Source organism: Phyllobates terribilis, unplaced genomic scaffold (genome assembly GCF_046119375.1).
Source record: "Phyllobates terribilis strain yellow unplaced genomic scaffold, ASM4611937v1 Scaffold_1__5_contigs__length_1240528914, whole genome shotgun sequence".
Classification (NCBI taxonomy): Eukaryota; Metazoa; Chordata; class Amphibia; order Anura; family Dendrobatidae; genus Phyllobates; species Phyllobates terribilis.
This window is the reverse complement of record NW_027362761.1, coordinates 972,360,458-972,385,846: the sequence shown is the minus strand read 5'-3', so window position 1 is coordinate 972,385,846 and position 25,389 is coordinate 972,360,458. Positions and strand designations below refer to the sequence as shown.

At 44.3% G+C, this 25,389-nt stretch overlaps 1 protein-coding gene across 2 annotated transcripts in view; it reads left to right on the top strand.

Annotated features, from left to right (window-relative positions):
• SNX25 (sorting nexin 25) overlaps window positions 1-25,389 on the top strand; it is a 308,205-nt gene that overhangs the window by 246,767 nt on the left and 36,049 nt on the right. Inside the window, exons 8-13 of one of the 2 annotated variants that reach the window (XM_073642554.1) lie at window positions 5,134-5,265; window positions 6,867-7,139; window positions 10,438-10,596; window positions 15,631-15,762; window positions 17,296-17,436; window positions 22,006-22,119. In XM_073642554.1, the coding sequence (XP_073498655.1) occupies window positions 5,134-5,265; window positions 6,867-7,139; window positions 10,438-10,596; window positions 15,631-15,762; window positions 17,296-17,436; window positions 22,006-22,119 (951 nt within the window). Of the gene's footprint in view, window positions 1-5,133; window positions 5,266-6,866; window positions 7,140-10,431; window positions 10,597-15,630; window positions 15,763-17,295; window positions 17,437-22,005; window positions 22,120-25,389 lie in introns of both variants that reach the window. The other variant, XM_073642545.1, reaches the window with a different exon arrangement.

The following is a 25,389-nucleotide window of genomic DNA, read 5'->3' as shown; positions in this document are numbered from 1 at the left end:
GTGCTCACCCGTATGGCCGGTGACTTGGGGCCTTCTGTTAGCCTCCGCTCCTGGATGACGGTGCTGGTCCCTTGCTTGTGACCGTGCCTCCGGGCTTCTATGGCCAGAGGACCTGGAATCCCCTGTCGGTTGGATTCTGCTGCTGGACCTGGATGTCCCCACAGCCTCGGACTCCTTGTTCGGTCTTAGATTCTTCTGCCAGGGCGAGCTATCTGGCTTCCAGCCCCTGGCACTCGCTCCTGCTCCTACAGAGCTCTCAGTTCTTGCTTTCCCTCTCCTGGCTCTGACTGTCCTAATCCTGCCCCAGACCCAGTTTATAAGGGCAGAGTCCTCCCCTCCCAGGTCTGGGCGGGCGGTGTTGCATGCTTAGGGCTCCTGACCAGAGAAACCTCCCACTTGCTCTCAGACATAATATCTCTATTACTGTGGTAACCAGACCCCTGGGGTGCCACAGATGCGCCCCCTGGGCCGTGGGGTACTCGGTGCTGGGCCGGTCGTTGCTAGGGGAGATGTCACAGTGGCGGTGACCCGGTCCGTGACCCAGGGCAGTCAATCAAAAGGGGATATTTACAGGGGATTTATACTTTTGTATAGAGTTTGTGACGCCACCTGTGGTATGCGGCTATGTGGAGCCGCCGCTGCGGAGCAGGTCCTCTGGAGCTGATGTTAATGCAGCAGAGTTAGTTTAGCTCTCCACAGGTAGAGCTTAGCTCCAGAGCAGTGTAGATGTTGCTGTTATGGAAGTAGCACTCGTGGTGCCGTGTAGTGCAGGGGGTGATGGCGCAGCAATAATTTCACTGAGACAGTGGGGTGCAGTCCTCAGGGTTTACTCAGTTGTTAAGTTCCTCAGGTTACACTTTCCGGACTATGACCTCCCACATCGCGCTGCGTTCACCAGGCAGGGGTTCAGCAAACTCCCAGGTGTTTCAAGAGTGCCTGACAGGACCCCGTTCTATATGACCTTCTCAGCCGTCTTCCTGCGCTGGCTCTCACCCTTCTTGCCCTGCGCCTCGCCAAACAATGTCCCAAGCCGGTATCCTCGGATCTTTCTGGGCAACCTGGAGTTTCCTGGATCCTATGTGGCTACCTTTTTAGAGAATGAGTGCTGATGTGGCAACTGCACCCTGAAAGTACAGAAGCCTCCGGTTTCCAGTTGAACTTTGTAATTCTCACTGATTAGGGGCCAGTCCCCTCTGCGGCTCGATCCCTCCGCCGCCTGGCAGATTCGGGTGTACGGGTGGCCTCCAGCACTTTCTGTACCCCTGGGATCCCTTCCACTTTCCTGGAGCCTTTCTCCTACTCCTCTCCTCCTCAGACTGTCCTGGGCCTCTCTGGCTAGGCCCTCCTCCTCCTGAGCAGAGCTCCTACAGAGCTCCTGCTCCCTCTACTCCTCCTCTCAGACTGAACTCTCCTTTCCAGATGGCTTCTCTCTTTATGCTATTCCTAACAAGTGCTCCCTGATCTTCTTCCTCCACCCACACCCACTACATGGTTCCCCCTACTTTGGTTCCCCCCCACTCCAGCCAGGGACAGGGCTCAGCAGGAAGCGACGCATGTTGCCCCTCCTGCTGGTATGTAGTAGTGTAGTGTTGGATGCAGGTGTTAGGGTCCCGGGCAGCACTCTGTTCTTACCTGAGAGTGAGGTACCACACCTCTGGGTGAGATGCAGTACCTCTGTGGCGACTGAACCAGCAGGGGCGCCACACTTTAACCGAACATGCTTACCGAGTATCTTCAGTGTGCTGGTATATTATGTTCGAGTCCCTGCGTCTGCATGATTTACAGCTGTAAGCCAGCCTGAACACATGCAGGGATTGCCTGTTTGATAGGGAATCCTCACATGTGTTGAGGCTGTCTTCCGGCCGTAAATCATGTGGACGCAGGGACTCGAACATAATATACCAGCACACCGAAGATACTCGGTGAAATGGTTAAACGAGCACACTTGCTCATCACTAATCCTCAGGCCTCATTTAGACATCTGAAGTTTTCTGGTACATTAAAAAAAAGATTTTCATCAAAGGGATGGATCAGAATTTTATCAATGTTTGATATGCAAAAAAATGGATATGTGAACTGCCCCATAGATGATAAAGGGTGCATGTTCTGTCTGTCAACAACCTGGATGTAACACGGATGTAAAAAACAGACATCTGAATGAGCCTTTTGCCCCACAAGATTATCTACCGCCATACACAGCATTCACAGAGAGGCTCCTCATCAACACATATGATGTCTCTGTGATCTATAGAGCAGTCCTGCTCCCCACACATATACATTTACAATAAAGCTGCTCCCATAACAATCAGTTATAGAGGAAACAACTGCCCCACACTTGCCACATATAGCCAAGTCTCCATCCCACATTCATAGTGTATTGTTATATAGCCAAGTTCCCCTCCCCACATACATAGTGTATTGTTATATAGCCAAGTTCCCCTCCCCACATACATAGTGTATTGTATATAGCCAAGTTCCCCTCCCCACATACATAGTGTATTGTATATAGCCAAGTTCCCCTCCCCACATACATAGTGTATTGTATATAGCCAAGTTCCCCTCCCCACATAAAGCATAGAGAGAGCAAAGTCGTCCTCACCCACACATAGCATACAGTGTATAGACAAGTTTCCCCTCCGCCACATATAGCATATATTGCTAAGTAATCCTCCCACACACATAGCATACAGAGTATATAGACAAGTCTCCCTCTCCCACATGTAGCATATATAGCTAAGTAACCCTCCCCCACACATTGTATACGGAGTATATAGCTAGGTCCCCCTCCCTCACACATAGCATACAGTATATAGACAAGTCCCCCTCCCTCACATGTAGCATATATAGCGAAGTAATCCTCCCACACACATTACATTCAGTATATAGCCAAGTCCCCCCCCCTCCCTCACATCTAGCATACAGTATATAGACAAGTCCCCCTCCCTCACATGTAGCATATATAGCGAAGTAATCCTCCCACACACATTACATTCAGTATATAGCCAAGTCCCCCCCTCCCTCACATTTAGCATACAGTATATAGACAAGTCTCCCTCCCTCACACATAGCATACAGTATATAGACAAGTCCTCCTCCCCCACATGTAGCATATATAGCTAAGTAATCCTCCCACACACATAGCATGCAGTATATAGACAAGTCCCCCTCCCTCACACATAGCATACAGTATATAGCCAAGTCCCCCTCCTCCACATAACATGGCTAGCTAAGTAATCCTTCCCCACACATAGCATACAGTATATAGACAAGTCTCCCTCCCCCACACTTAGCATACAGTATATAGCCAAGTCCCCCTCCCCCACATGTAGCATATATAGCTAAGTAATCCTCCCACACACACAGCATGCAGTATATAGACAAGTCCCCCTCCCTCACACATAGCATACAGTATATAGACAAGTCCCCCTCCCCCACATAATATAGCTAGTTAAGTAATCCTTCCCCACACATAGCATACAGTATAGACAAGTTCCCCTCCACCAAAATGTATACATATAGATCCACTATTCTACACATCTCAATTTCACATAAAATAATATTTAATAATGTAAGCTGCTTCCACTCAGTTTTCTCAAAGGAGTCATTGTCTCCTTAAAGAAGAGGGAGGAAATCAGGGCAGGTGCTGCACACTGGGTAATGACTCCACACCAATCGCAACACAGCCTTATCCAGCTCCTACTCTAAGGTGCCATAAAGGAGTGAGGGGCGGACTGCTGTGGTGACATCCCCCCAGCACCACACCACAAGATCTCATTGGGTGGGGGAGGGGCGCTTGAAGCTGGTCAGATTGACACCTCTGCAGGAGAGGTGTCAGTTAGCAGACTCATTAACTATGCACTGCTGGCTAATCTGCATCCATAGCTGCTCACTCCCTCCTTCCCTTGCTGTGCTGGTGTTATAGGCTCACACCTGTGCTGGAGAGGTGTTTCTGTCCATGGCATCTCACCTCCACAGATGCCAGTCTGAATCCCACACTTAGCTCTAGCTCAGCAGGGGAATAAGGGAGTGTGTTGCTGTGGATGGAGATTAGCCCAGCAGTGCAATTGCATAGTTGTGCTACGGTAGGAGGGGTCAGTGCAGGGCCCCACCGGGGGATTCACAGATTCCCCAGCAGGCCAGTACGAGCCTGCGTGTATCGTACACTTTAACATCCGTGTCAAGCAGTACTGGAGAGGAGTGATCCCTCATGGTTAGTATGAAGGGAAATCTGTACAGGAATGAAGCTGTGCCATTACATGTAATCTGGTGAAGGCAGTGGTATCCTGTACTCACAGACCTCACATCCAGCATGTATTACTGGCAGGCACATGCAAAAACTCTGAATCTAGGAGCAGCTTGTAAACTGCATTTAAGGGGGTAAACTCTTCATTCTCCATTGTGAAAATACTATATTAGTAAGCACGGGCCTCTCTCCCTCTTTAACACCCTCTAATATATGACGATGTGCACGTTTGGTTTTAGCAGCAGAAAAATCTGCTGCAAGTACAAGAGTTTTGGCAGGAAAAACGCTGAGTAAAATAAGCACAGCTTTGTCACATTTTTACTTGCGGTATTTCCCCCCATTCATTTGCATGGATGAAAAACACTGGAAAATAATTGACATGCTGTAGATTTGGAAAAATGCTTTTGCTTTCTTTTATTGCTGTTTGGACCTTCAGGGATCGCATTCGCTGCACATTGCGGTTTTGTTGTAGCAGTTTGTCACCACAATGTTCAATTAAGCACTCTTTTGAGCACTTTGGGTGGACGACCAAAGCTCCCGCTTTATAATCCACCATTGCACATATAGCATGAAATATAGTCCAACCTATAGCTCTTTAATATGGACATGAAATAACTCCAGTGTGTAGTTTCATCCTGGAGTTTTGTGTTACGTTGTCACCTTCAGGGCAAGGACTGTTGGGGAGATGTGATCCTCAAAATATTTGCTTCATGTGGATGTGAACATACTCGGCATCCCCTAAAGTTTCATTTTTTTCTGCCGCTTGTGCATAATGTCTGTGACGCCCCGTTCACCAGAATTGCTGCAGATTTTCTGACTCCTGATAGAAAACCTCCTGCATATTCTCCATTGCTAATCATGGTCTTGTGCTGAAATGTTTGATATTTCAGATCATCCAGTTTGATGACATTCTGGCTAACTCCTCATTCAGGGAACATTTTAGAACGTACATGGAGAGAATCGATAAGAGAATACCAATCAGTTTTTGGGAGTCTGTGGAGTACCTGAAGAATGCAAATAAGGTACAGAAAAGTGTCTGCACGTTTAATTCACCGTAGTAATCATTCTAGCTGAATGTCCTTAGTTTTTTTTTTTTCCTTACCATGGCAGGTGCTCAGTAAAAAAATTGTACTGGGCTTTAAAAGGTTTTTTAAAAAAAAATAAAAAATTACGAAATGCCTTGGGAATCAGTAAAACCAAGTAGAAGTGTTCTGCTAAGGCTATAGAGTAATAAAGCAGCAGTTGCTTGTTCACCTGCTCTCCGGAATCAGGGGGATCGCCAGAGCAAGTTATTTCAGTGACCAAACCGAGACTAAAGGTGTTAAAAAGGTTAACTGAGACACTTGTATTTTTTTTTCTTATGAGGCTAAAAACTTCCAGGCAGGTAGTTGCTGAGCTGCCTGTTCTGCCCAGCGCTGATATCTGCCGGTTCCTAGTGGTCACTGACCGCTCCTGCTTGCAATTCTGCTGCTTCATTTGACCACACGTCAGCAGAGCAGCTCTTCCGGTCTGCTCGATCAATGGGGCGTCACTACCAACATCATGCTGATTAAGAGGCTGGCTCCCCGCAGTTGGGCAGCAGAGAGCCGGCTGCAGACATTGGCATAGATGTCCTGTCAACGGAGCAGAGCGAAAAAAAGAAGCTGCTCTGTCATGTGACATCAATGGAAGCCAATCTGAGCTGGCAGAGGTTTACACTGGGCAGAACAGGCTGGTTAGCAACTACCTACTTGTTGACTTCATAAGGAAAAAAAAATACAAAAATTCCTCATAAACCCTTTTAAGTTGCTGAATTTGCAACTAGTGTGGGTCTTAAACTCATCATAACTTTGCTATCATTGCACATACAGAATGCATAAAAGGTTATTTCTGAATTATCCTTTAAAGGGAATTCTGTCACCAGGATTTTCCCCCTATGTTTCACTTACTGGGCTGTTTGATGCAGTTTTGATAAAATGACTCTTTTATCAGCAGGAGATTATCACTTTTCACGAGCTCTATTTAACCCCGCCCCCACCACTGGTTGACAGCTTTCTGTGTACACTGGGCGTAGGCAGAAAGCTGCCAATCAGAGGTGTGGGCGGGGTTATACATGGCTCAGCATTCAGACAGTGCTAGCTCTGCAGCAGATAAAACAGTGATTTTATCAAAATTGCCGCAAGCAGCCTTGTAAGTGACCCATCACTAGAATCGGGGTCTCTGCACCTACATCATGCTGCTCTCAAAGGGAATCTGTCACCATGTTTTTGACAACCCATCTAAGAAATACACTCAGTTTCAGTGGTAACTCGTAGTAACCTAAGTCAGTGCCAAATTAACATAATACGACTCCAAAAGGTCTAAAGAAACAACTTAAAGATTGGGCCCATTGGGGAATCTTCTGATACCTTAGAGGGCTGATTGGCTACTGCCAGCCTTAGGCCAAAGTAGTGGTGTTGGTAGAAAAAAAAAGTTTGCTGCCCACTTGTAACCCCCTCTCATGTCTGATCAATCATACAAATAGACATGGCTTAGCCTCCTTCACAGAATTTCTCTGAAGAGCCAACATCATCGCTATAGAGCTGTCATTTCTCTTTAGTTATTTGGCCACACTTGTCAGTCTAATATACTTTATCTTTCCTAGTCTGAAATACCTCAGTTGGTTGGTGAAATCTACCAGAACTATTTTGTGGAGAGCAGAGAAATCCAAGTGGAGAAAGCACTTTACAAGGAGATCCAGCAAAGTCTTGTGGGCAACAAGGGAATCGAAGTGTTCATCAAGATTCAGGCCGATGTGTACGAGACCCTGAAGGACAGGTTCTACCCCTCATTTATTGTCAGTGATTTGTACGAACAACTCATCCGTGGAGAAGACCAGTCCACCTGCTCGTGTGCCTCCGATGACAAGGATGAATCGGTGAGTCCATGGTTAGGATCACTGACCATGAACCCTGGAAAGGCACCTTACGTTTCATGTAATAGTAAGGATTCAGTCTGGTATATCTGTGTATTATTAATGTCTTACTGTTGTCTGAGACGTGACACTTTGTTTTCCATTATCTGTTCGTACAGTTTTCTGTAGGATTACATAAGATCTGTTATGACAGTGGTAATACTGTATGGAGAAGAGCTATCTATTCAGACCAAATGTGTTAATACACAGGCTAATCACTTCTGCAAACTGCAGCTCCTTGTGCTTGTCTTAGAATGGGCTATTCTACAAAATGGATGAGACTTGTGCATGCTGTGATTTGTAGACCATTTCTTCTGTGATCTAGCAAATTGCTGTCTTTGGTAGTGCGCTGTCTGTGTGCCGTCCATTTGAATATGTGGACTGAAATGCGTTGGAATGTAGCTTTAGTGTAGTAACTTCATCATTGAGGGATCAGTAAGGATCTGTTCACATCTTATGATGTGAAGATGTTTAGTGCATGCGCCCAGAAAGCCCACGTTGAATGTAGCCAAAGGACGCAACGGAGGCCGGAAGCACTGCAGACTGGAACTTGTCGCAAAGTGGGCAACTGCAGAAGATGGTTACCATGCTGTATACAGTTATATGAAAAAGTTTGGGCACCCCTATTAATCTTAAGCTTAATGTTTTATAAAAATTGGTGTTTTTGCAACAGCTATTTCAGTTTGATATATGTAATAACTGTTGGACACAGTAATGTTTCTGCCTTGAAATGAGGTTTATTGTACTAATAGAAAATGTGCAATCTGCATTCAAACAAAATTTGACAGGTGCATAAGTATGGGCACCTCACCAGAAAAGTGACATTAATATTTAGTAGATCCTCCTTTTGCAAAAATAACAGCCTCTAGTCGCTTCCTGTAGCTTTTAATGATTTCCTGGATCCTGGATGAAGGTATTTTTGACCATTCCTCTTTACAAAACAATTCCAGTTCAGTTACGTTTGATGGTCGCCGAGCATGGACAGCCCTCTTCAAATGATCCCACAGATGTCCAATGATATTCAGGTCTGGGGACTGGGATGGCCATTCCAGAACATTGTTATTGTTCCTCTGCATGAATGCCTGAGTAGATTTGGAGCGGTGTTTTGGATCATTGTCTTGCTGAAAGATCCATCCCCTGCGTAACTTCAACTTTGTCACTGATTCTTGAACATTATTGTCAAGAATCTGCTGATACTGAGTGGAATCCATGCGTCCCTCAACTTTAACAAGATTCCCGGTGCCGGCATTGGCCACACAGCCCCAAAGCATGATGGAACCTCCACCAAATTTTACTGTGGGTAGCAAGTGTTTTTCTTGGGATGCTGTGTTTTTTTGCCGCCATACATAACGCCTTTTTGTATGACCAAACAACTCAATCTTGGTTTCATCAGTCCACAGGACCTTCTTCCAAAAAGAAATTGGCTTCTCCAAATGTGCTTTTGCATACCTCAGCCGATTCTGTTTGTGGCGTGCTTGCAGAAACTGCTTCTTTCTCCTTGTGCAAAGTGCGTTGTATAGTTGACCGATGCACAGTGACACCATCTGCAGCAAGTTGATGCTGCAGCTCTCTGGAAGTGGTCTGAGGATTGTACTTGACTGATCTCACCATTCTTCTTCTCTGCCTTTCTGATGTTTTTCTTGGCCTGCCACTTCTGACCTTAACAAGAACTGTCCCTGTGTTCTTCCATTTCCTTACTATGTTCCTCACAGTGGAAACTGACAAGTTAAATCTCTGAGCCAGCTTTTTGTATCCTTCCCCTGAACAACTATATTGAATACTCTTTGTTTTCAGATCATTTGACAGTTGTTTTGAGGAGCCCATGATGCCACTCTTCAGAGGAGATTCAAACAGGAGAACAACTTGCAAGTGGCCACTTTAAGTAGCTTTTCTCATGATTGCATACACCTGGCTATGAAGTTCAAAGCTCAATGAGGTTACAAAACCAAAAAAAGTGCTTTAGTAAGTCAGTAAAAATTAGGTAGGAGTATTTAAAACAAGAAAATGATAAGGGTGCCCATACTTATGCACCTGTCAAATTTTGTTTGAATGCAGATTGCACATTTTCTGTTAGTACAATAAACCTCATTTCAAGGCAGAAACATTACTGTGTCCAACAGTTATTACATATATCAAACTGAAATAGCTGTTGCAAAAACACCAATTTTTATAAAACATTAAGCTTAAGATTAATAGGGGTGCCCAAACTTTTTCATATAACTGTATGTATTTTTTTTCTGGATGAATACGAAGATATGGCCATACTCCCGATCTATACCTCTAACATATATCCCAAGCAAAATGTGAATAGGGCCTAACTTTGTAGAGGAGGCACAGGAGCAGTAGACTCACAGGTAGGAGATTTCTAATCAAGTCTGTCACAAGGTTTCTTCATCCTTTATTAATCAGACTTTCTTTTGTGCTACATTCGCATGTCACAAAGTCGTATGTGAACTCGCAGAGATCTGTATTTTCTATAAATTTTTTGATTCTGTATTAAAAGGAATCCAAGGTGTGAGAATTGTCCAGTGAGATGGATCGTGATAATCCAGTGTGATTTGCTGTCTCTGTGTGTCATCTATATGCTGCGCTTTGTGCAGCTTCACTCTCTGCATCAGTTTTTTATTCTCCTTAGAACAAGATCTATCTGTATTTATACACAGTCCTAAGAGTCTTTCCCACAGGAATCCCAGCAATACAAGCTAATCTGATCATCAGTGCTTTAAGTCCTGACAGTATACTGCAACACACTGACCTGATATTTAAAGGGACAGAATAGATTGAGTGGTAAAACAATGCCACCTAACTATCAGGTGATTACTATATCTATTATTCTTCTATAAGGACAGGAGCCCTGTGAACTGCCTCTTACCGGATGGCAACCTCGGCTCCACTTTAAATTAACCTGTCGCTATGTCATTGTTGCCACATGAAGCACATGCAATGTCGCGCCAGGCCGTCTAATCAAAAGAAGATGCGGCCAGGTAGGAGGCGGTTCTCAGGGCTCTCACCCAGTGGCCACTGATTACAAATGTGGCTGATGGACCGGGTCCTGTAAATGGATTTGAATCAACTCTCAAGGGGATGCATAAAGTCTCTGTTCATCTTGCTTGCTCCCCCACTTCAGACCCCAGTAGGGCAAGTATCTGCTGCAGCATAAAATTGGAAAGTGGCAGGACAGATTTTAGGATAACAAGGTGTTCAGTATTATAATCTGATGTATCTACTAAAGTCACTGTGATATCTCCTTGTTCAGTTGCAGGCGTCTGATGGTGCAGAAGGGATCCTGGATGAATGCAGTAGTGGCATCACTGAGCAGGCAAGCTATGCGGTCAACAAGCTGCGGCACCTTACAGAGAAACTGGAGTACAAGAGGCAGGCTCTCAGCTCCATCATTAATGCCCCTAAACCTGACAAGAAGGTACGCATTGCACTTTACCTACTCTTCTTGTTTAAGATCTACTGTATCTACACCAGTATTAATTTTATCTGAATGCTTTTAGTGATATTGGCACAGTAAAACATTATAGAAGCACTCCTCCTCCTATCACAGTATTTCTCCTCTTAATATATTGCACTCATCATATTATACAGCACTGTATACTTACAATTGCTCATTTTACCTTTCTACCCAGCTAATTCTTCTCTTTTCCATTAGGGCTATGAAATCATGTGATTAAAAACTGACTAGCTGAAATCTTCTAAGCTCTAGGTAGAAACAGGAGGTCCATTTTCCCAACATGAGTCATGAGTCACTGCAAACATCCCTGGCAGGGGGAGAAGGGAGCAGCTGAGTCAGGAGTTGAAGAGGGGACTGATAAATGCAGGGGCAAGAGATTTCTTGTTTCTACATAGAGCAGAGAAAAGAGAATAATTAACTGGGTAGAAAGGCAAAATGAGCAATTGTAAGTACACCGTGTCATATACTATGATCATTGCGTTATCCAATAGAACATTTATAGAATGAACTAAAGCTTAGAGTTCATAGAAGGAGCCCACAGAACCTTCAGGATGTGAAGAGTGTTTGTGTGGAAGAATGGGCCAAAATCACACCTGAGCAATGCATGCAACTAGTTTCTCCATACCGGAGGCGTCTTTAAGCTGTCATCACCAACAAAGGCTTTTATACGAAGTATTTTCCGTGTCATTTCTCATTATTACACTTGACCTTAATTTATGGACATCTGTGGTTTGATTTCTTTGCCTGCGTGGAGTGGATGGGCTGAATTTCATGTCAGTAGCACCTATCGAAATATATTTACCGTACTTAGAAAATTTGTGACGTGCTATGAATATATGCTTCTGTGGTGTGTGTGTGTGTGTGTGTGTGTGTATATATACAGCTCTGGCAAAAATTAAGAGACCACTGCACAGTTTTCTAGTAATCCCCATCTCTACATGTCTGACAGCCATTCCATTCCAGTGTCAGTTGAATTCCAACCAAAGTCCACCTCATTCTGTTTAATGTGCTTCTGGTGATCACCTGAACCAAATCTTATGTATTGAGGGAAAGTATAAAGAACACTGCTGTGGTCTTCACAATCCTCTTGCAATAGGACAAGCTGGATGGCAAAACAAGTGCTAGGAATAGCCCAAAAGTAATTTGAATGAAAAAATAACTTTTAACCATGCCAAAGGAGTTGAAAAGAAAAGTCTTGAGTGAGGAAAAGAAGGGCTCAATTCTGGTTTTACTAGCTTAGGGATACAGTGAGCATCATGTTGCCTCCATCCTTAACATTTAGAAGACTGCAGTCCATTACAACAATGTCAAGCAGTAGACATTGGGGACAACAAAGCTACAGACCGGCAGAGGGCGAAAGCGACTCTCAACTGACCAGGATGACCGTCATCTTATTCAAATGTCACTCAGCAACCGCAGGATGACATCAAGTGACCTACAAAAGGAATGGCAAATGGCGGCTGGGGTGAAGTGCACGGCAAGAACAGTTCGTAACAGGCTTCTAGAGGCAGGCCTCAAGTCATGTAAAGCTAGAAAAGAGCCTTTCATCAATGAAAAGCGAAGGAGAGCCAGGCTGAAGTGCACCAAAGACCATAAGGATTGGACTATAGAAGACTGGAGTAAGGTAATCTTCTCTGATGAGTCTAATTTTCAGCTTTGCCCAACAGCTGGTCGTCTAATGGTTAGACGGAGACCTGGAGAGGCATACAAGCCACAGTGTCTGGCACCCACTGTGAAATTTGGTGGAGGATCGGTGATTATCTGGGGATGCTTCAGCAAGGCTGGAATTGGGCAGGTTAATCTTTGCGAAGGACGTATGAATCAGGCCGCATACAAGGTTATCCTTGAAAAACACTTGCTTCCTTCCGCTCAGGCAATGTTCCCCAACTCTGAGGACTGGTTTTTCCAGCAGGACAATGCCCCATGCCACACAGCTAGGTCAATCAATGTGTGGATGAAGGGGCAACACATCAAGACTCTGTCATGGCCAGCCCAATATCCAGACCTGAACCCCATTGAAAACCTCTGGAATCTTATCAAGAGGGAGATGGATAGTCACAAGCCATCAAACAAAGAAGAACTGCTTACATTTTTGTGCCAGGAGTGGCATAAGGTCACCCAAAAGCAGTGTGAAAGACTGGTGGAAAGCAGCCAGGACGCATGAAAGCTGTGATTAAACATCAAGGTTATTCCACCAAATATTAATTTCTGAACTCTTCCTGAGTTAAAACATGAGTATTGTTGTTTCTAAATGAATAAGAACTTGTTTTCTTTGCATTATTTGAGGTCTGAAAGCACGGTTTCTTTTTTATTATTTTGGCGATTTCTCATTTGCTGCAAATAAATACAAAATTTTTAGCTTTGAATTTCGGAGACATGTCAGTAGTTTATAGAATAAAACAACAATGTACATTTTACTCAAAAATATACCTATAAAGAGAAAAATCAGAGAAAATGAAAATTTTGCAGTGGTCTCTTAATTTTTGCCTAAGCTGTATGTATGTGTGTGTATGTACAGTATGTATGTATGTATGTATATATATATATATATATATATATATATATATATATATATATATATATATATATATATATATATATATATTAGTGAGAATGTGTTTACAATACATATATAGTGTGTGTGTATATCTATCTATCTATCTATCTATCTCACACACATATATATATATAATATATGATTTCTATAAGAAAAACTTGCTACCAGTCCAAATTGCTTTTATCCTCCATGCCCCCATCAAAAAACATTTGTCAGATGTATAAAAATAATTCCTAAGTGATGGGGAACAAACTTTTAGTTTCTATTTCAGTGGTCCTTTGTGATCATAAATCATTCCCTACCTCTCCCCTATTCTCGCCTGATATCAGCAAAAACTTAAAATAACATAAACATTAGGTCTGTCATATCACGAAACAGAGATGCAATAATTATATGCATATCCGAATGAGAAAAATAAATAAAGCTCCTTAATCTGCATGCACCAAAACCCCAAAATGTGCCTGGTCAGAAATGGTGGGTAAATGCACTGGTCTTGAATTTGTTATAATCAATACTTTAAATATTTATATTTGTGTATCAATTAAGAGGAATTGCTGATCATGTGCTGCTGACACAGGTGTATGGTTGTCACAGTGTATCATTTTTACAGTAGATGAGATCTCTAGAGTCTGCGCCTTGTTGTTGCACATCGGCTAATATCAATACATTTTAGGGTGCCATTATAAAAAGTTTCCAGATGGTGACGCACTTCTTACCTATCCTTGAGTTTGTGTTTTGTTCTTTTTACTTGAATATTGAAGAGTTGTAGACCACCATCAATAGATTAGACTTAAAAATATAAAATTGGTTAGATTGCAGAATATTCTTTACTGAAAAGACATTTTTAATACCGAGCTGTTCAGTAAAATTGTAAATTTGAATCTCATTATTTAATCATTGTGTTTCATTTTGAGAGAGAAAAATATAAAATGCAAAGTGGATAAATATCACTTGTTGCCATGGAAACGACAGGCTTGAGTCCTACTAATGAAGAGCTAATTAGGCAGATTTTTTGTTCCATGTTTCCATAGTTATTGATTAACCATGGTTCACTGGGATTCCAGTCATCATGGAATAGATTACCTTTTTTCTTTCATTAAAAATATTCAGTGAAGTATAATTATATTTTATTGTGTGGGGACAACCATATTGTCTTTATCTGTATGGGGATGACTACATTGATATACCCCACTGTTCCTTATGCCAGGCAAGAAAATAGTGACACAGTGCGTCCCCATCATCATCATCTTATAGTAGAGAGTGTACTGCACATGATCCATTAAAGGGAACTTGTCACGTGAAAAAATAGTATTAACCTGCAGATATGGGGTAATCTGCAGGTTAATAGCGTCTGAACCTGCCCGGACCCAGCACTTAGACCTTCGCTGCCTGGAGGAAATTAACTTTATTCCTCCTGGCAGCATTTGGGTTTCAGTCACAGGGGTTTTAGTTTGAGGGTTTAGTCACCGCTCTGTGTATAGAGAGAGGCGGCTATAACCGCACCCCTAGCACTGACTGACATCCAGCTCTAATGCTGAACTGCTGTCAGTCAGCGCCGGGGGCACAGTTATAGCCACCGCTCTCTGTACACAGAGCGGTGTCTGCACCCGCGCCGGCACCCCCCCTATGACTGAAACCCGAATGCTTCTGGGAGGAATAAAGTTAATTTCCTCCCTGCAGTGGGGGTCTAAGTGCCGGCTCTGGGCAGGTTCAGAACGCTATTAACCTTTAGATAAACCCCATATCTGCGGTTTAATAGCGTTTTTTCCGGTTCCCTTTAAGAGGGTTCTGTCAGGATAGGAAAATATAAATATCGAAAAGAATGTGATAAATTATCTCCTAAATACTTTTAATTAGCAAATCGTGCACATTTTATCTATGGAGGTAATCCTTATAGAATTATAATTAAAGACAGTCTTGTTACACTGACAAATACCTGTCCTTGAATGGCAATAGTACAGCAGCGTGTGAGCATGTGCAGTACAAAGCTCTGCTGCTGTGACCTTGAGATGACTTATGCCATGTATTGTGATGTTTTCTCCAGGTCACAGCAGCCTCTCTGCATTCAGAAAGACAGGGAGGACATTGGTATGAGCTGCCTGTTCTTAGTTCTGCACCCCTGGGGTATCTCCAGTATTAGATCAGATAGATCAGATAGACAGGGTGGACAGCAGTGTGAGCAGCCTCTTCTTTCCACAGCAGCCCTAGTATCTCCAGTATTTGATCTCATAGACAAGGTGGACAGCAGTGTGAGCAGCCTCTTCTTACCTCACCACCACTGGTATCTCCAGTATTAGATTTACAAGATATGGTAGACAACAGTATGAGCAGCCTCCTCTGCTAGATCAATGTGTTCAGCTTCTTATACTTTACAACTGAAGAGTCTATACAAGACAAATCTTCTTTTTAGAAGAGTATTTTTTTATTTTTTTCAATAGATCATTTCCAAGTTAAAGGATGAAATCATTCTAATGGAAAAAGAACAAAGTGATCTTGATCTCCATATTTCTCGAACAGATTTGTGGTGTGAGAATCTTGGCATGTGGCGGGCGCTTATCAACATCAGTGAGGTGAGTATTTTGGTAGGAGATGGATCATTGCTTGTTGGATGAAATTATGAAGAATTGTTTGGTTTTACTAAATGAATATGCACAGCTTTATCACTTTTTCATTATGGACAGTCTTGGGATACACATAACATGGAGATGGTCAGGACTTTATATACCAAGCCTCAATTTTACTTTTCAAAGTGTTGAGCTCCATAGTAACATAGTAACATAGTTTGTAAAGCCGAATAAAGACTTGCGTCCATCAAGTTCGACCTGTTAGTTCTGTAATTGCTAAAGTTGATCCAGAGGAGGGCAAAAACCCCAAATGTTTTAGCCAATCTTCACCTGAGGAAAAATTCCCTCCCGACTCTGAAACCAGCAGTCAGAATAAATCCCTGTATCAACTTACTATTTTATTTTTAAGTATATGCTGAAATCTGCCTGGTATCTAGAAATGCATCCAGTCCCCGCTTGAACTGGTGTAGTGAATCCGACATTACCGTCTCCTCACTCGGTGAATTCCATATTCTCACTGCTCTTACCGTAAAGAACCCCTTCCTATGCTGGTGCTGAAACCTTTTCTCTTCCAGTCTTAGTGAATGCCCTCTTGTTACCGTAATATTCCTCCTTTTGAACAAATCCCTGGCAAGGTCTCTATACTGTCCCCTAACATATTTGTACACATTTATTATGTCCCCCCTCAACCTTCTCTTTTCCAGGCTGAATGTTCTTACACTATATGTGAACATTTTTTTTTTTTTTTTGGGTTATATCTAAAGTAGCAGGTAGCCATTAAGCCTTAGGTAGTGTTCACACAGACAATTTAAGTCCAGACATGTGCTGTTTTTATTGCTTTCCTCAGGTTCCACAGCACCAACACAACAAAATCATAAACATAAATCTTTACCCTTGTCTAGGCGCTAACTAAATATTATAGACCCTGACTACTTTAGACACCGCTGAGTTAGTTCCAGCTCTGTCAAACAAAACAGCTATTGTCCATAGCAACCACTGATACTTGCAGTTCTCTGCATACGGCCAGTTCAGACTCCTCTCAGAGAGGGATTCTGGCCTCTCTTTAGCTCCAAGACACATCCAGTCTGGTGCCCACAATCTGTACATTCATGAGATAACACATTTGCCTCTGCTACATCCAGCAGACTGACTGACTTTCCAGTCACTCCATTCAGAGAAAGACCCAGCACGTCTGTCTCTCAGCTACAGCTCACATCTTGGCTGGTCTCACAATGAATCTACTTCCTGCTTCTTAGAGAAACCATGCAGGTGCTTCTAATCAAACCCTGCAGAGCTGGGATTTAACACTGCCCTTCCCAGCTATGCTATATATGCGTCCATGAGGAGAAATATCAAAGCATTTTCCAGGCCGCATACAACATTAGCAAGCAGTATTCCTACCAACTCCAAATATTTCAGGTTCCAAGATTGCAGGTGTAGCCGAGCTGTAATGCTTTAGCCTTCCCCTTCTGGGCAGGGAGAACGTTCTCTGATCTTGACATGTATGTTTCTCACTCTGTTACTGTTTTTTTCGTTTAGGTATCTGAAGAGAATGGAGAACAGATGCCATTATATTTTGTACTAGTTAATTTACCAGAGTCAGGAGAATCGGACAACAAGAACTGGACTGTACTGCGGAGATTAAGTGAATTTCAGAATCTGCACAGAAAACTGAGTGAGGTATTACCAAGTACAGCTTTAAAAGAGCAAACAAACACGAAAACTCCCAGTGTCATAATCACTCTGTGACTGCAGACTTGTCACAGCGCGCGCTGTAGGGATTCGCCAACTCCAAGAGCGGGCAGTCATGTGACAGAAAGGATGCGATTTGCATACTTCCGGCCACATTCCCACAAGACATGTCCGTCCTCGCTGAATACTCTTGCAGTGAGCGAGGCCGTGCACATATAGTCGGCACGTGGCTGCATTCATACAAATCACGTACCTGCAGTCACGCGCCCTCTTCTCCCGGCACCAGAGAATTCTTACAATATGCAGTGTGAGGATTCACAAAGCTGCAGTCATATAGAGTGACTGCAGACTTGTAGCCTAAGGCTGGACAACCCCTTTAAGGTTTAGATAATTGCTGCAAATACAGTGGCATGTAAATGTTTGTGCACCCCTGGTCAAAATTACTGCTGTTGTGAACAGTTCAGCAAGTTGAAGATGAAATGAAGTCTAAAAGGCCTAAAGTTAAAGATGACACATTTGTGTTGTAGGCAAAGAAAAAAGAAATAAATAAAATAATGAATGTATGTATGGATGTGTGGATTTGGAGACTCCCCCAAAATTAAAGTGGAAATGCACACTGCAGGATGATCCAACTTTGATGTAATGTCCGTAAAACAAGTCAAAATGAGGCTCAGTATTGTGTGTGGCCTCCACGTGCCTGTATGACCTCCCTACAATGCCTGGGCATGCTCCTGATGAGGTTGTGGATGGTCTCCTGTGGGATCTCCTCCCAGACCTGGACTAAAGCATCCGCCAACTCCTGGACAGTCTGTGGTGCAACGTGACATTGGTGGATGGAGCGAGACATGTCCCAGATGTGCTCAATCGGATTCAGGTCTGGGGAACGGGCGGGCCAGTCCATAGCTTCAATGCCTTCATCTTGCAGAAACTGCTGACACACTTCAGCCACATGAGGTCTGGCATTGTCCTGCATTAGGAGGAACCCAGGGCCAACCGAACCAGCATATGGTCTCTCAAGGGGTCTGAGGATCTCATCTCGGTACTTAATAGCAGTCAGGCTACCTCTGGCGAGCACATGGAGGGCTGTGCGGCCCTTCAAAGAAATGCCGCCCCACACCATTACTGACCCACTGCCAAACCGGTCATGCTGAAGGATGTTGCAGGCAGCAGATCACTCTCCACGGCATCTCCAGACTCTGTCACATCTGTCACATGTGCTCAGTGTGAACCTGCTTTCATCTGTGAAGAGCACAGGGTGCCAGTGGCGACTTTGCCAATCCTGGTGTTCTGTGGCAAATGCCAAGCGTCCTGCACAGTGTTGGGCTGTGAGCACAACCCCCATCTTTGGACGTCGGGCGCTCATACCACCCTCATGGAGTCGGTTTCTAACAGTTTGTGCAGACATATGCACATTTGTGGCCTGCTGGAGGTCATTTTGCAGGGCTCTATCAGTGCTCCTCCTGTTCCTCCTTGCACAAAGGTGGAGGTAGCGGTCTTGCTGCTGGGTTGTTGCCCTCCTACGGCCCCCTCCACGTCTCCTGGTGTACTGGCCTGTCTCCTGGTAGTGCCTCCAGCCTCTGGACACTACGCTGACAGACACCGCAAACCTTCTTGCCACAGCTCGCATTGATGTGCCATCCTGGATGAGCTGCACTACCTGAGCAACTTCTGTGGGTTGTAGAGTCTGTCTCATCCTACCACGAGTGTGAAAGCACAACTAACATTCAAAAGTGACCAAAACATCAGCCAGAAAGCATTGGTACTGAGATGTGGTCTGTGGTCCCCACCTGCAGAACCACTCCTTTTTTGAGGGTGTCTTGATAATTGCCAATAATTTCCATCTATTGTCTATTCCATTTGCACAGCAGCGTGTGAATTTGTGTACACACACACACACCCGCGGCCCCCAGCCAGTCACCCGCAGCACCTCACCTCCTCCTCCTTTGCTGTTGCCGACGCCACTGCCACCGGTCCCCAGGCAGGCCTCGGCGGCACGCAGCCAGACCCCGGTCCCTGCTCTCAGGCAGGCCCCTCTCGCCAAACACTGGCCCCGGGCCCCAGCCATGCACCAGGCCTCAGCCTGGCATCGGGCCCCAGCCATCTCTTCTGCTGCAGCCGCCAGGTTCCTGAGGGAGGGAACGGAGGGCCCTGCAATCCTGCTCCACCGCAACTCCCCACTGCTGGAGCACCGGATTCCTAAAGGATCCTGCCTCCTGTGACACTCGCTCCACCGACCCCCAGGTAAGATACTGTACCTATTAAGATTATAAGACGGACCCCATCTTATAAAAATATATATTTTTTCTATATTCCACCCCAAAATTTGGGGGTGCGTCTTATGGTTCGGTGCGTCTTATAGTCCGAAAAATACGATATATAGGAAAGGCCAGGTGATGCAAATTTCCCAGCTTTATAAAAACCCAGCCTCCTCTAACCTTGTGCCAAAAAACAGCAGCCATGGGTTCTTCTAATCAGCTACCTAGCACTCTGAAAATGGTGGAGGCCCACAGAGCAGGAGAAGGCTATAAGAAGATAGCAAAGCGTTTTCAAGTTGCCCTTTCCTCAGTTTGAAATGTAATTAAGAAATGGCAGTTAACAGGAACAGTTGAGGTCAAGATAAGGTCTAGAAGACTAAGCAAAATTTCAGTGAGAGCTGCTCGTGAGATTGCTAGAGGCAAATCAGAACCCCCGCTTGACTGCAAAAGACCTTCAGAAAGATTTAGCAGACTCTGGAGTTGTGGTACATTGTTCTGCTGTACAGAAACACTGACCTTCATGGAAAAGTCATCAGAAGAAAAATTCAGCATCAGAAGTATGCTAAAGAACATCTAAACAAATTGATGCATTTTGGAAACCAATCCTCTGGACCCGATGAGGTTAAAATAGAATTCTTTGGCCACAATGATCAAAGGTATGTGTGGAGAAAAAAGGGCACAGAATCTCAGAAAAAGAACATCTCGCCAACCGTTAAGCATGAAGGTGGATCAATCATGCTTTTGGGTTGTGTTGCAGCCAGTGGCACAGAGAACATTTCACAGGTAGAGGGAAGAATGGATTAAATTTCAACAAATTCTTGATGCAAACATAACACCATCTGTAATAAAGCTGAAGTTGAAAAGAGGATGGCTTCTACAAATGGGTAATGATCCTAAACACATCAAAATCCACGATCTGCTACCTCAAAAGGTGCAAGCTGAAGGTTTTACAATGGCCCTCACAGTCCTCTGATCTGAGCATCATTGAAAATCTGTGGCTAGACTTTAAAATAGCAGTGCATGCAAGATGACCCAGGAATCTCACAGAACTGGAATAATTTTTCTAGGAAGAATGGATGAAAATCCCTCAAGCAAGAATTGAAAGGCTCTTGACTGGCTACATAAAGTATTTACAAGCTGTGATACTTGCAAAAGGGGGTGCTACTAGATCTTAACCATGCTAAATGCCCTAACTTTTGCATCGGCCCATTTAGAATTTAAAAAAATACTATATATTTTTTGCCTAAAATACGAAAGAAATGTGTGATCTTTAACTTTAGCCCTTTTTAGAGATCATTTCATCTTCAACTTGATTAACTGTTCACAATAAAAGTAATTTTGATCAGGGGTTCCCAAACTTGAATAGTCTTGATCGCTTGCAACTGTTCACATTTGTCTTATTCTGGTTGGAGATGCTGGTCAGTTTTTAGATTTTTCTAGTATACTCAAAGTGCGAGGGCGTGATTACATCTGCGCTCCCAGTACACTGAATGGTAATTCACTCCCCTGCCCCGGTGATTTGGAGAGAGCTGTTACATGGTGATTATACCATGATTAAAATGTCATTTTCTGTGTGTAGCTGCAGTTCAAGTCAGCCAGCTATGCAGGGTTTTCACACTATTTACCTGCAGATTAACCCTATATCTGCAGGTAAATAGCGTTTTTGGTGATGTCTGGTTCCCTTTAATGGTTAGTTGTACACTATTTTATGCCAAGTGCTGGATACCGGGATTCTCTTTGAATCTCAGTGGTGTTGTTCTATAATTGAGTCGTTATTAATATTTAAAGACAACCTGTGCTATCGAAAAAGGCTATTAATCTATGTGTCAATCTGCAGGTTAATAGCGTTCTGAAGCCGTGTGGCCACCGCACTTAAAGTCTGTTTGCCGGGAGGAAATGAACTTTATTCCTCCTGACAGCCTCGGGCTTTCAGTCATAGAGGTGCGGCCGGCGCAGCTTCAGTCACTGCTCAGTGTATAATGAGTGGCGGCTGTGACTGCGCCCCTGCACTGACTGACAGCCGGCCATGCCTCTGACTGAAAGCTAGATTGTTTATGAACATCAATGTAATTTTTTCTCAACTGTCAGAGTTGTCTAATGGGGTCCGGGAGCAGAGATCCTTATACTCTATACGCATTGGGTCACACAGGTACAAGATGTGCATAAAGTCATACAGAATCTCTATGCTGTCAGCATTGCCAGAGCACAAACCCAGAATTAAGTCCTTCCCCTTTAAATAAGGCAAGGTTAGCGTACATCTGCGATCAATGAAAATTAATTTTAGATTTTTTTCTTTAATTAGTATTTTCCTTCATTGAAGAAAGTGCAGTTGCCTTCTCTCAGCAAGCTTCCCTTCAAGTCCATAGACCAGAAGTTTCTGGAAAAGTCAAAGACCCAGTTAAACAACTTCCTACAGGTGAGTGCATTGATTTTTTTTTCATTAATTTTAATATATTGAAATGAGTTTTATTCTTATAACTTTTTATGTCATATTTATAGCCACTTAACAGTTATCGTGGACCCACATTTAAAAAGAGCTGGATGAATGTATGAACAATAAATGTGATAATCTTTGCCTGTGTTCATAGATTTGTTATTTCAGGGTCGCTGCACGTCTTAATTTTAGTGTAACTTAAGTATTGCACAGCGTCCAGGTGGAGGCGCTGTGCCTCTTCTCAACAGAACTATGGAAAAATGCAAGAGCGCAATAGGGTCTTATCCAATTAATAAATGTTACATAAAAGAATTAAAAACTGCTCACCTAGTAGAGTTGTGTGGGACACAACACCTACAAAGCCAGGACTCCAAATGCTGCAGCTTCCTATGGATATGTCAGATAGATGCTGGGAAAGGAAGTTGTTTCTGCGCTCTCTGGAGTCACGACAAACCATTAGTATGGATAAAAATGTAGGTTTATTGTCTACGCGTTTCAGAGTCCACCGACTCCTTCCTCAGGACAACCATACACAACCTGTTATGTATGGTTGTCCTGAGGAAGCAGTCGGTGGACTATGAAACGCGCAGACAATAAACCTACATTTTTATCCATACTAATGGTTTGTCGTGATTCCAGAGAGCGCAGAAACAACTTCCTTTCCCAGCATCTATCTCTTTTCTCAACAGAAATTATTCTGTCCTCTGCATTAATAAAAAGTGCTAATGCTACAGAGCAATGAATAAGAGACGGAAAGCTGAGGAGCGGAGGACATGTTATTACTCCAGGATCCGCTCCATTCATTCCCTCTGTGGCATCCAAGTGCTGAGCGCGGCTTTTTCCGGAGACCCATAGAGAATGAATGGAGCTGCCGTTGGTACCTGACTTTCTGCTGCTTTCTAACCGGATAAAAGTTCTCGATCAGACGATTGTTCCCAGAGGTCGGACCCCATGATCAGTAAGTGATCACTGAGCCTGTGGATAAGTGATAACTTGTTATGATCAGACATCCGCTTTAAGGAATGGAGCACGCCAGCAGTGAAGGCGGGAGGAGGCGCTGGGTACACGGGAGACTTTACCTCTGGAGGCCGCATATAGGGCATGTGAGGGGCGGACATTTCTCGTATTCATCATTACTGAGGCCCTACTTTGTACAGCTCTTATCTGAGCTGCAGAAGACGCAGCAGTCACTAATCAGCCACTCTCCGGTCACTTGCAGCCGTCGGAGCTCTGCTGTTCTTGTGAGGGGTAAAGCTCGGGTCCTAGGAGGCATATCCGATCACAGCCCGTCCACCGCGTCTCCGGATAAATCTCCACATTGTGAGCTGCTTCATGGCAGCAGCCCCATGCAAGTCGTTCCTTTCTCCTCGGCCAGCTCCTACTGAAAACTGAGCTCCTCTGCCCAATCTAGGAGCCCACTAGCCCTGATCACACCAGTGGTATCCCAGTGCTGCTGTGAGGACAGGGCTAGATTCAATTTTGCAAATGGTGAACTAATCAGCCTTAGATATTTCTAATCTCTGCACGGCACAGTGTTATGGGTAACAGTATAATGAATTATGACACAGCAATGCAGAATATCTATACAATGTTATATATATGTGTAATGTATAGAACTGGGGTCTCAAACACGTGGCCCTATCAGAGGCCAGCAGCTGACATCTGCGTCCCAGCGCAGCAGCGTATGACGTCACTGCCATGCTCAGATGTCAGCTGCTGGCCTCTGATAGGCCGGCGGCTGGCATTGATATTGCTGTGCTGAGAGCCGGTCTCTGCGCGGCAATACACTGCACTACAGCGCTGATGTTGGCGGCTCCTGGAGCGGGCCGAGATCGTCAGGGGATCTATGGTGCCTGCGAGCCGCATGTGCAGAAAGGACGCCGAGGGAACGGAGGACAGGTGAGAAGAATCTTTTTTTTTTTTTTTTTTTTTTTCTCTGTTATGTGCACTACGGGCACCTGGATGGGCACATTCGGGCACCTGGATGGGCACATTCGGGCACCTGGATGGGCACATACGGGCACCTGGATGGGGACGTTACGACAAGATGAGGCCCAGGATGGGGCCATTACTACAAGATGAGGATCAGGATGGGGCATTACTACAAAATGAGGACCAGTTCAAAAGGTGTATAGAAAAAAAATGGTATCACTAAAAATGTCACTTTGTCATGCAAAGAATGCGGCCCCTTTTTTTTTTCCATGTGCGGCCCCTATATCCAGCTGAGTATGAGACCCCTGGTATAGAATATATATATTCTATACATATACACATGCACACACATATATGCACTGTCCTCTATATCTTGCAGGACTGTTTATCAGTAATGTCTAGTCCTAATGCCAAAGTATAACGGGCGTCACGCTCACTACTGAGCCAGTCACCGTTGTCTTTTTTTCTAGGTGTCTCAACACATCATACAGGCCCTAACGGGGGTCACCAGTGTTTCTCACTAGGCCATAAGTCCCGGATTGATGAGTTACTTGGTATACAGTACGCTCATCACACAGGCCATCTTTGTTCCATGAATTACGCTGTCGGCCTACACTCTGTACCGTGCGTTTAGGCTGCAAGTAACTACTCACACGAACGTCCCTCTCTGCGGCCTGGTCGTCTCTCTTGGCCCTGGCTCGGCTCACCCGATTCGGATCTCTCAGCCCTGGTCGCTGGTTACACACTTCTTCTCCTGGAGCTGGGTACTCTGTCCTCCACTCGCAGCTGGTTACTCATAATGTCAGCTATAAGCCAACTCCACTGCAGTGCACGTCCATCCTGCTACAGGTTCAGGCGCTGACTTCTCCCTTCTTTTCCATCCTGGGCTGTTAATAATTAATAATTGCGCCACAGCTGTCACCGACCCTGTGTCTTCTCTAATCATCTTCCTTAGGGGACGTGAGTTCCACTCTAAAGTTGAGTTCCTGCCATTGTTATTCTTCCTCTTTCCCGATCATCTTTGGACTGCAGATAGCAATGTTTGCTCACAGACACTCGGCATACACTGTTGTGTATGTCTCTTCACTCCTTTATCCCCTTACATCCTCATAGATCTTTCCTCAGCCGGAGTCTAATAGTAGCAGTAAGATGGCTGTCATGGGGTCCATTGTTAGATCACGGGCTGCCATAAAAAAAACTCATCGGCACCATGATCGCTCCTCCCTCTCCTGTCTAAAGTGTCTACAGAATGTGATTGCCTCTGACTGTTTCCTATAAGGGGTTAAGTTGCCAGGATCAGGGTTGGCTCCACTGCCGGCG